This window comes from Quercus suber, unplaced genomic scaffold, assembly GCF_002906115.3.
Source record: "Quercus suber isolate HL8 unplaced genomic scaffold, Cork oak 2.0 scaffold_396, whole genome shotgun sequence".
In the NCBI taxonomy this organism is placed as follows: Eukaryota; Viridiplantae; Streptophyta; class Magnoliopsida; order Fagales; family Fagaceae; genus Quercus; species Quercus suber.
In genome coordinates, this window is record NW_027069848.1 from 391,162 (window position 1) to 403,285 (window position 12,124).

General features: G+C 35.9%; 1 protein-coding gene and 1 non-coding gene across 2 annotated transcripts; both read left to right on the plus strand.

Annotated features, from left to right (window-relative positions):
* Window positions 1-1,227: 1,227 nt before the first annotated feature.
* Window positions 1,228-4,406, plus strand: LOC136062262 (uncharacterized). The gene is made up of 2 exons (XM_065761109.1): window positions 1,228-1,348; window positions 3,703-4,406. Exons 1-2 carry the CDS (start codon window positions 1,228-1,230, stop codon window positions 4,404-4,406), a joined length of 825 nt encoding a protein of 274 aa, XP_065617181.1.
* Window positions 4,407-10,258: 5,852 nt separating this feature from the next.
* Window positions 10,259-10,330, plus strand: TRNAQ-UUG (transfer RNA glutamine (anticodon UUG)). Its single transcript has one exon. It is a non-coding gene; the product is annotated as a tRNA-Gln (tRNA).
* The last annotated feature ends 1,794 nt before the right edge of the window (window positions 10,331-12,124 follow it).

Here is a 12,124-nt window from a genome sequence, read left to right on the forward strand (position 1 = left end):
AAAACCAAAGTACACAAAACACACACTGTTTTTGTATTTTTCTGATTTTTCCTTTTTTATTTTTATTTTGAAAACAAAACAAAATAAAAACTAAATAACCAAATAAAAATAGACAAAAAACATGAAAGCATAAAGAAATATGCATATGCATGAAAGCGTGATAGAAAAATGCAAATGCATGAAAACATGATTCCAAAAACAGATAAGAAACCAAGCAAAGAGAGTCCTACTTTAGATAGAAAGAATTAAAGCAGAGGACAAATAGAAAAGACAATTAAGTCTTAGGTTCCTTTCTCACCCACACAGCACGAGTCTTTGGCAGTGAAAATGAAAAGGCACGTGTCCTAGTATGACTACTAAAGGACATAGAAGAATTAAAATTCTTCTGAAATTGAGTTAAAAAGCTCAAAACTTTTAATAATTCCCCAAACAAAGGTGGAGGTCCTTGAGAGGAAACCTGTAGCCGTTTGGACAATTGCTTATAAGGATACAACTTAAAGCAGTTAGGACGAATATGTCCAACAACACCACAATAGTGACAAACATGAGGTCTAACAAAGGATTTAGAATTAGTCAAATTAGTTTTGAATTTCATACCTTTATTACCTTTGTCAGATTAGGGCATAAAGACAGTCCTTGATACAAAAGCCGTGGAAAAGGAGGAGCTAGAGCAAACAACATATCCTAAACCAGTCTTATCAGAACTAGGCTTTTGAGCACTTAATACCTCATCAAGTTTTGTACTAGACATCCTCTCTATTTGAGTTCTAGCTTGACTAAGCTTAACCTCAAGATTCTTGACCTTTTCTTCTAATAAGGTGTTCTCCACAATAAGAGTCTCAACTAACCTTGTTGTCTCATCTAGCTTGACTAACAGATCAGCTTTTTCAGTTTTTACCTCATTAAGCTCTTTTCTATAAAGATGAGAACTCTTTTCAAATTTTATGAATCCAATGCATAGCTTATCATAGGCTTCTTAAAGGGTCATCTTCTTGGATACTTCATCATCAGAAGAATCTTCACTATCACTAGCACTCTCCACAATCACCTTATTAGTTGTGGCAGCAAAGGTCATAATGTGACGCATTCATCCACAAACTCATCAGAAGAGTCATCCTCAATGTCACTTCAGGTAGCAACCAACCCTTTATCTTTTGACTCATTGGTCTTTTCCTTCATGAGGTAGTTTGGACACTCTATCCTCATATGACCAAAACCTTTGCACTCATGACATTGGATGAGAGGTTTTTCAATCTTGCCCTTCCTAGAGGATTTAGGTTTCTTCGGAAGTTTGCCCTTTTCCTTTTTCCTAAACTGAAGAAGTTTGATAATCTCATCAGTTATGAAGGTTAGATCCTCATCCTCATCTTCACTTTCATCTTCATCTTCAGAGTCCTCAATCTCTTCCTCTATACCCTTGAGAGCCAAATTTTTACTCTTTCCACCTTTTCCCATTGAGCCTAATCCCATCTCATAGGTTTGAAGATTCTCTACAAGCTCAGTCAAAGGAATTTGATCAATGTCCATTGCTTCTTCAATGACAGTGATCTTAGCATGGAATCTTTCAGGTAAGGACCTAAGGATTTTCCTAACAATTTTGGATTCTACAATACATTCTCTAAGGTTGAAAGTAGAATTCACAATATCCATGAGTTTAGTATAGAACTAATCAAAGGCCTCATCCTCCTCCATCCTTATTTCTTCAAAACTACTAGTGAGTTGTTGAAGTTTCACAATCTTTACTGTCTTGGTACCTTCATAGGTGGTCTCAAGAATGGTCTATGCTTCCTTGGTAACTTCCGTGGATGATATTTTTTTGAATTCTTCATTGGTCATCAAACAAAACAAAGCATGCCCTACTGTTGAAATTTGCCGCTATGATTGTTGCATCATCCCAATCCACCAGTGATTCTTTTGGCTTAATCCAACCAACTTCAACCGCTTGCTAAACCTGTTCACCTAGAGCCTGCAAAAAAACTTTCATACGAACTTTTCGGTACGCATAATTAGTTCCATCAAATAAAGGAGGTATTAATAAAGATTGTCCTCTATCCATGACAACAGGGGTCAATGAATCACACTCAGGAAATTAATCCAATCAAAGTGAACCCGCTTTAATATCACTTGTTGAGAAATTTAAACTCCGGTTGATAGAATTAACAAGTTTTAAACCCAAGTTGTTAATTAGATTTATTATGAATAAAACTTGTTAAATACAAACAAATATCAATATCATGTCAAAATCATGTGCAGCGGAAAAGTAAATAAGACAAGATATGATGATCCAGGAAAACCAATGAAACCAGCTAGTTTCACAATAAAAAAATTTGGGGGAAAACCTTCCCGAAAAACAATCCACTATAGTAAAGAGAAGTTTCAGATCTAGTACAAAACCTTTATCTCTAGACTTTACAATCCCGTAGATGAACTCACAGTAGAAACCTTCTATCGCTTCAGAACCTCTAAACTCTTCAATATATGAACACCACCCTTTTGATAATGCACGAATCCCAATACGTGACTAACTCTTTTGCACAAATCCTAGTATGTGACCCATTTACCAACTTAAGGAAGAAGAATGTTGGCTGCAAAGTTCTTTACTTCATCAACAATGAAGATCAAGAAGCACTTGGTTACAAAACTCTAAGGCGCAAAGGCGCAGTAGCTTCTTTTAGAGAGAATAAGGTATCGGTCACCTTTTGCTTATATTCTCCTTACATTCTCTTATGTGACGGCCTCTAAAATAAGCCTTATATAGGTCTAAGGTTGTGAGAAAAGAAACCCTACACAAATACATAAGTCTGGCCCAAAAATCAGATCTGAAAATTCTGATTTTCCGTAACCTCGATAGATACCTTGATCGATCGGGAGGTGTCGAGCTTTAAACCTTGATAGGTAGCTAGATGTCGAAGAGACAGAAGCTTTCTTGATCGATCCACCAGCTGTCGAGAAGGTGTCGAGATTGCAATAAGAAAACACCTTAAAATGCTCGATAGATAGCCAACTGTCGAGAAGTATTGAGCAGCTGTCGAGCTATCTATCCGCAGGTGTCAAACTATCTGTCCAACTTTAATGAACACCTTTTCTTCACTTGTTTCTTGGTCCAATTTTCATGGCTTTAATACTAGACTTGAACAATATGTTTCTTCAAGTATTAAACACAACTTAGATCTACCCAAATACAAGTAAAGTGCGTTTTGTCAAAGGATTAGCCAACTACATAAAAGAATGACATATGTTCTTAACAAGTGAACCATATATATCCTAACACTTACATGGATGATAGCATCCAAAAGAGACAACCTGTGTATGAGGATTCTTAGAGCTAAATACAAGGTCAAGGAGGATTGGCTCCAAGCGGAAGCTTCAAAAAAGACGATCCCCATCTGGAAAGCATCTGGAAAGCAATTGAAAAGGCAAGGTCAATTGTCATCAAAAGTGCATGTTATCTCATTGGAGATGGCAAATCTGTGGACGTTTGGCGTGACCCATGGGTACTGTGGATCCAAGGATTTACTCCAGCTCCAAAACACGAAGCTGCATCCCAGTTAACCCTTAAAGTTTCGTAGCTCATTGATCCTAACTTACATTGCTGGAAAACATCTCTTATCCATGATCTCTTTGTTCCCAACAGTGCCCAAGCCATTCTCTCCATCCCCATTCACTTAAGGCCTTAGCTAGACAAGCTCCTGTGGATTCCAGACTCTAAAGGTTGCTTTTCTGTTAAATCTGCCTACCAAGAGTCAAATCCACACCTGCATCCACCTAATCCCTCTGATGTGGAATGGAGGAAGCTGTGGAAGTTGAAAGGACTTGAAAGGATTAAGATGTTCCTGTGGAGAGTTGTTGTTAATGCACTTCCCACTAAAGAAAATTTGATGTGTCGTATGGATATCGAAGATACTTGCTGCATGCTCTGTGATCAGGAGTGTGAAACCTCATCTCATCTATTTGTTAAATGCCTTATGGCTAAAGCTCTTTGGTTCTCTGTGTGCCGGGGACTAAGGTCCGATGAGTTGCACCTATCAACATCTGCGGACATCATAAAGCTAATCCTAAAACCTCCATCAACTCTCTATCAAGCCCAAAATCAGTGGCTGGTTTCCCTCAACATGGCCTTCACCCTTAAGGAGATTTGGCGTACTCACAATGTGGTGTTGCACCATAAAGGAGAGGTGGACCTACAGTCGTCTATTCAAAGTATCCACTCCAAGGTTCATGAATGCTATCTTATCTTCTCCAAAACGGAGCATAATAATCCAGATCCTTCTACTCCAAAATGGTCTTCCCCACCTCCAGGAACTATCAAGATTAACATCAATGCGGTGATCTCCTCTTCTAACGTGGCTTTAGCGGTTGTCACCAGAAACTCCCCAGGCTCGATGCTTAATATCTGGCTAGAATAACAACAAAGAGGTCCCCCCTGCAGGCTGAGGCTAAGGCAATGGCTTGGACAATTCAGCTAGCTACCCAAGAAAGATGGAGCCATGTCATTTTTGAAGGTTGATGCCATCCACGAGTGCTCGGATAACCCCATATGGACCATTTCACATTTTATCTCTGATATTAGATGTCTTGCTTTGTCTTTTTCATCTTGTAGTTTTAATTGGATTAATAGAAGCAGAAACTATGCTACTCATTCAATAGCAAAGTTTGCTCTAGATGGTAAGGTGTCTTGTTTTTTCAAATTGGGTAATCTTCCCACTTGTCTAGCAGCTGTTTGTTTGGAAGATACCTTTTCTTGTATTCCACCATTTTGATTATTAATGCATTGCAGTTTATAAAAAAAAAAAAAGTTGCTTATCGAATATAGATGTTCAAGCCCCATCTATGCGTTGCAATGCTCGCAAATAAAATTATAAAATTATTATTAGGAGTAATGATTATAGAATATTAAGCATCCAAAATCAAGATCTTTATGTGTTTATCATTCATTATCCTATAGAGTTACTAAGCCAGACTAAATAAATTGCACCACAAATGCCTTATTAGGCAAACTAAGGAAACACCCAAAGGTCATTCTTTGCAATTCAATTTTCAGCCTTATCTCCAAGTTTTTCTTCTTCTATTCATAAGGCTTCAACAGAAGTATTACATTTGCTCTCACCTTGAAATTCCCCACCTATTTAACCAAGTGTTAGCTTTCCCCAATTTTCAGACTATTCAAAGCAGAATAATATATAAGTCAAAATAGAACCAATTGGCACAGCAAAACTTTAAGGAACAATATTAACTGAAGGAGATCAGTAAAGGGGTTTCAAATCCCATAAAATTTAGTTTCACTACCTCATAAAGGTATAACACTCAACTATTAAAAAACGAGTGTACATCAAAACATAATCAATTAATCTAAAATGAAAATATTCATTCATTCATTCCGATTTTCTTTTCATTAATGTCCTTTCAAATTGGGTTTGTGCCCAATCATATGAATGAACCAATTAATTTAGAGGAGAAGGACCTTAAATGAAATAATAGCATCTTAAATTATGTTTGACATGGTAAGTGGGGATACCTCAACACTAGAAGACTTTGATTTCAAAGCTCCTCACAATGGAGATTCCACCTAGGCCATAAGCACAGGCCTAAACCTCCTAAATCAGATTTGTCATAAAAAAATTTAAAAAATGCTTAAAAATAAGAGAATCACAGGATAAAGGAAAATTTAGAACACACCAAAACTAGCGTTTGAGATATTGCAAAAAAAAAAAGGGAACTCTAAGATGCAAAAATATTCAAATTGTACAAAATGAACAATCAATAAAGTAATTATTTATCAGATGAATAAGACTTCACACAACGAATTAGGAAAAGAGGCTGAACAAGCCTACTGAAATGCCTTCAAACTTTATTTATTTATTGAAATCTAATGAGTCACGAAGCACTAGATGAAAGCTCTTGAAAATAAATAATTTTGGAGAGACAATAATATGCTAAAAAAAAGGCTTTATAAAGGAGCAAAATGGTCTTCATATCCAAAGATTTTACTATTGACATGAAAAAGGAACTGCAATTCTGAATATCGATTGCTATATGCTTTTCCATGTTTTCCCCTGGTTTGGCAGCTATTATTGCAAATAAATTTGCCTCTTTATTTGTAACACTGTAGACTTCCCATATTATGGATGTAATATTTTAGGACAGATATGAATAGGCTTATATTACTAGGATTTTGCTTGTTTACACTGTTAAACATCTACAAGATTGCCTTGTTAATTTTTCAAATTGCCTTGTTAGACATTATGTCCGTGTTGATACTCAACGTGCATGTCATTGCCTAAAAATATTTTCTTAAATAAATTTATACCTCTTCATAAGTTTTTAAGACATTTATTCAAACATAATTAAGAAATCTCAACTTTATATGGCAGATATTATATTTGCTGGAACCTATTTCTATCCATATGCTGAGAAACTGCAGGGCTATTACAATGACAGCTAAAACATTATCAGTCTAGCACCGAGGTTCATGATAATGTAAACAACTAGATACGTAAATTATTTATCAGATAAGTAGATGACATCAATTTCTTGCATACCAAAGACACCCCTGATAGCCACATTGTAACAGTTGCAATATCCGGTTTCCATGTTCAAGCTACCAGCAGCTAACATGACATACTAGATTAGCTGGCCCTCAAATGAATAGGCCATAAACTAGATGAGAATTCGTAACAACTTATATACAAAAGGCATACAAAACACACCCAAGCAGGGAAAGAGGCTAAAAAAAAAAGAAGTCAAGCAATTGGACAATGTAAATTGATAGGGAAAGACAAGTATAACTCGTCCTTGAGTAGTCGTCCATAAAATGTATAGCTCGTCCTTGAGTAGTCATCCATAGGATGTACGATACCATGACAATTGGGCCTGTTCCTACTCGCCCATTGTACTATTCATGGGGTGCCTCAAAGGGAGGCTCCTCTAGACTAAAGAAGGTCGTCCAGATATGGATGACCCTTCAATACTTAGGAACATTCTCGAGTACCAGGTTTGTCTACAATAGCTTATGAATTGGGCCACGTGTAACCATTTTAGTACACGAGTGAGATCCTAACTCATCGCTATAACTTCCAGCCAAGCACTTAACTTCCAATGATAGATATAAAAGATGAGAGTAAATATTATAACTTCTATAGCGGTTGTAGGAATTGAGTGTAAACCTTCTGACCTCCACAAATATGGGGGAAGTTACAAGAGTATTAACCGCTTCAAGAGTACACTATATAAACACCCATTCATGACAAGTAAAGGTAAGTTGTGACAATTCCCAAAAAGTTGGAACTCTAGAATTTGAGAGAGAAACTGACCTAATTATTGGAGGGTCCTTGGCTGGTCAACCTCGGTCTCCTTTGATTGTTTGCTTTTCTTTTTAGGCCTTCTAGATCTTTGAAGCCCAAAGCATTCAACCTACTGATTTTCTGTGCATCATTAGTTGGCACCGTATGTGGGAAGGAGTACTGTGAATTTCATGTTCTAAAGTTTATCTTTCTCTGACAAAAGGTTGCATGGTTCGGACAAGACCAAGGGCCACCATCTCAGGCCACCAAGAGAGTAGGGATGCTTTTAGCAATCTCCACCATGATCGACAGTCAGCACCTATCATGCAACCGTCTTCCATCCAACACATACAGTCCATGGCAGCTGCCACGACAGAGTTAACTCGTCAGAACCAAGAGTTAACTAGGGAGATTAATTTAAGGAGGCAACGTCATGATGGATATGCTAAAGGACAAGCCCAAAGTTGAGAAGATAGAGGAGGAAATGCTGAGCTCGAGAGCCAGTCAAAGGGTACCACGTCACAAAGGGTGCCACACTTGGAAAAAGAGATAGATCAGATGAGGAAGGTCATGGACGAGATGAGGGAGAACATGAGAATGGCAAATCCCAATAATTGGGAAACTTTGTTGGTCCCAATAATCCCGTTAGGATGAGATATATTTATCTTTATAGCGTAGATGGTAATCCTTTTTTTTTTTTTTTTTTTTTGAGAATAAGATGGTAATCCTCTTATGGTGGAAATCACCAACATAAATTGTTACAAAACTTAGGCTACATTTGTTTCGCCTGAAAACACTTTCAGGAAATCATTTTACAGCGTCGTGTGTGTTTGGCAGCTACAGAAAATATGATCAACGGAAAATCAAATACACTTTAACCGGAAAATAACCACTTTGAAGCATAAAATCATTTATGCTTTGATTTTACCTTCAAAGCGTTTCCAGAAAACACACCTGAAGAGAGAGAGTGAGAAAGAGCTCAGATCGCACCCAAAGACAGAGAGAGCTCAAGCACACACCCAAAACCCATATCCAAGCTCACCTCAGCCAAGCTCTGGCTAGCCTAGATTGTGCCGCCCCACAGTCCAAAACCTATCTCCAACCCAAAATCGCACAACCCCAAATCGCAAGAAGAGAGAGTAAAGACGGCGAGATAGCGCACAGCCCCAAATCGCACCACAACCCCAGATCACACCGTTTCGTTGCACCCCAGCACCGGCGAGATCGCACCCATGACCCACCCATGCTTGATCTCTCTCTTTCTCGATCTACCTCTCCCTTTCCCTCAATTGTCGATCACTCTCTCTTCCTCCCTCTCTCTCTCTCTCTCTCTCTGTGACTAAATTTTTGAGTTTCATGAATGTTCTGTTTTGATTTTTGTTCCTTTTAAGTTTATATATTGAAATTTTGTATTATGAAATTTGTTTGGAAACTGAGAAAATGTGAGAAACTTGTAAGAAAATAACATTTTTAGAATGCAACCAAACAATTGAAAATATTTTCTAAAATAATTTTTATAATGCAACCAAACACTTGAAAATATTTTCTTTTCCTTAAAATATTTTCACCTGAAAATGTTTTACACCCGAGAAATATTTTACACCGAAACAAACGCACCCTTAGTGTGGAACCAATCATTAATGATTTTTAGGATTTAAAGGAATATCGACTTATGTCTTCATATATGATGAGGTTAAAATGTGTTAAAGAAACAATTATTATGGATTAACCAAAAAAAAAAAATCATTCTAAAAAAAAAATATATATATTGTCTTTTATTTTATTTATGGTTTGTTGTTAACACTATACATTAGTTATATTATACATGTATTAATTTGTTGTTTGAGTCTTTGCATAATTCTCATTTAATGTGAAATTTTTTCTTCAGACTCTGTTCTCCCAAAAGACCTTCTCTCACCTCCATCCAACGAGAAAGAAACCGAGCAACTATGCCAGCGTCTAAGCAGTAGTTGGCATGGGAGATGCAGATCCACAAGAATTGCAAGAAGAAGGACACTGCAATACATGGGTTTTGGCATTCAAAATGCTACAGTTATTACTTTGAGGAAGGTGAAAGTAAAACAAAAGGAATACCTCTATAATGACTACTCATATCATGCCAAGACTCGAGTAGTCAAGTTTATGGCTTATTGGTTTAATTTCTCATAAGGATGAGCATGGGTTTAAATTTTAAATCCCTTTTCCTAACTTATTGTTTTTTATTTTGGATTGTTAACAAATCTGATGTCAGTAGTTTGTTTCAGGACTGTTTTCCTGTCTACTTATAATGTTTATTCAATTGGGTGTTTCTCATATCCTTTTTAGAAAGAAGAAATTTTGAAAATAACTTGGATCAATAGTGTAAGGCATTAATGGTTTCTAATATATTATCTTCTTCTTTTTTTGGGTAAAAGGAAGATTGACGTTAAAAATAAATAGTTCTAATACAAAAGAGCTTAGCCTTATCAAAGGATAGTAGATTAACCACCTCAAGCAGTGGAATATTATACAAAATGATGTTTTTAGTTAGAGAGGAGCCGTTTTTGGCTAATGCATTAGCACACTAATTTGCTTCTTTAAAAACATGGTGAAGTGAAGTGTGCTTGAAATAGTTTCTAATATATAAACATAGAAAATACTACCTGAAAATGGCTGAAAACAATAATAATAAAATAGAAAACACTAGAGGCACACTAATTTATTGCACCCTCATTCATTCTTAATATATATACGTCTTGCTTTTTAATATTCTCCAAAGGCTTTCAGCTAGTTTGAAGAGTTTTCATGGATATAATATTGTATCATGAACTAATTTTAGGTAAAATATATGGATACATTTATGTATAATATTTATCGATATCTAAAATTTGGAGCGATATAATATAACATACGTAGTCCATTTTATAGGAATCCGATAGTTGTCAATATCTTGAGAAAACAAGTTTCTAATTTAGAATTTCAACCCACAGCACCGAACAGGTTCCATGGTGTAGTGGTTAGCACTCTGGACTTTGAATCCAGCGACCTGGGTTCGACTCCCGGTGGGACCTTTCTTTCTATAGTTTTACGAAAGAAATCTAACTCTCAGACTTTTTATTTTAAAAAAACTTATCCAAACAAAAAGAGTCTCACCTCAACTATAAAACCTTATTCAAAATGAAATATTAACATGACTAATGTCTAATCCTCCTAAGTGATAATTGATTTTAGATAGGAGAATAAGTTTAGAGATAAGATGAAAAAAAAAAAGTGATTTAATGGTGATTGATTATTAAGAAATGTTTATAGACCCATTAAAAAAAAAAAAACTTTTAGAGAGAGGGAAAGTCCTGAGGAAAATAAAATTTATATGGGTCTCTTGAATTTTTAGGTAGGCATTAACACTTTCACACAAAAAATAAAAATAAAAAAATAAAAGAGAGAGAGAGAGAGAATAAATAATTAAATTAGGTGATAAATTTTCGTCTAAAAAAAGTATGTGATAAATTTCATTTTAAATTGTTACACAAATATAATTATATACTATTCTATTTTAACAAAATTATGAGACTTATTTTGTATTAGGGCCTTAGGAAATTGTCTTAATTAGCAATTGGTAGAGCCGTAGAGCCAGCTCTGGCACAAACTTGTTGTGAAGGGGCTTGATCAAGGCATCAATCGCCATTGAGGACTTATCAACAATGGTGTAGTTGGTGTGGTTCTCGAGACTGAGGAAGTTAAGGTTGCAAAGGCTGACATCAACATCAATTGGAACGAGAAAGAAGTTGAGATAGTTGAGCGAGAGACCCATATTAGTAGTGGTGGTGGTGGTGGTCTAGCCCACGCCACCTTTGCCGGCGTGATTACCACCACACAGTGTTTTGTGAGCAATCCACGTAAGAGATTTGTGGTAAAATGTGTGGAATAACCTGTAGTCCTAGAATTATTGGTGCATTTATGTGGGTTGATGTGCCTGTCATCATGTGTGGGGTTGGGTAGTGGTTAGTTTTGTTGGATGATTTGGTTGCAATTACAATTTGTGTGGGTGGTTGGTGAAGAAGAGGAGGGAGTTGAGAGAGAATTGGAGATGGAAAAATAAAATATAAAAAATAAAAAATTATATATATATATATATACTATTTATAAGAGAATTTTTTTTTAGACTAAATTTTTATATAGTTCAGAAATACCCCTAAATCTTATATCTAACAGCGAAAAAACTTGAAAACAATCCGGTTAAATATATCTCTAACTCCATTTATAATGCCTATAAAATAGGATACTTTCCTTCTAATCCATATTTTCAAATATATATATACACACACACACACTAGCCTCACCGCATACGTTTTGCGTGTGTGGTTTTTTTTTTTAGGTTTAGTTTCAAAAATTTCCAGAAAAATAAAAGAGAAAAAAGCAACTAAAAATACAAAATCATATGAGCAATAAAATGATTAAAAAAAAGCACTATAAGAATTACTTTGTAAGAAATGATTACTCCTTCCTTTGAGAGAAAAAAAGAAAGTAGGCTTTTGGGTAAATTTGCACACACTAATTAACTCTTACCCAAAAAATAAAAGAGCCTTTGAGCATGCGCTAATTAACTCTTATCCAAAAAATAGAAGAGCCTAAGGAAGGAGAGGAGGTAGGGATTTTACTCTTGGTCTTCATCTACATTAGGAACAGTTAGGAGAGAGAGGAGGTAGGGATTTTACATACGATTTAAGGGGCTGAAAACCAAGAGAATAATAAGAAGTAAGAGAATTTGAAAACCCTTACCCCTATTTAAGGGGCAGCCCTGTTTGGGCCGGATTTTTTTTGTCCAAAATACCCCTATTTTCCTAAGTTTAAGTAGTGATAGAACT

Excerpts from the sequence above, each read along its gene's own strand:
- LOC136062262 (XM_065761109.1), top strand. The coding sequence starts at position 1,228 with ATGACATTGGATGAGAGGTTTTTCAATCTTGCCCTTCCTAGAGGATTT. Across the intron at positions 1,349-3,702 it reads TAATCTCATCAGTTATGAAG|ACTCTAAAGGTTGCTTTTCT; the intron begins GTTAGATCCTCA and ends TGTGGATTCCAG.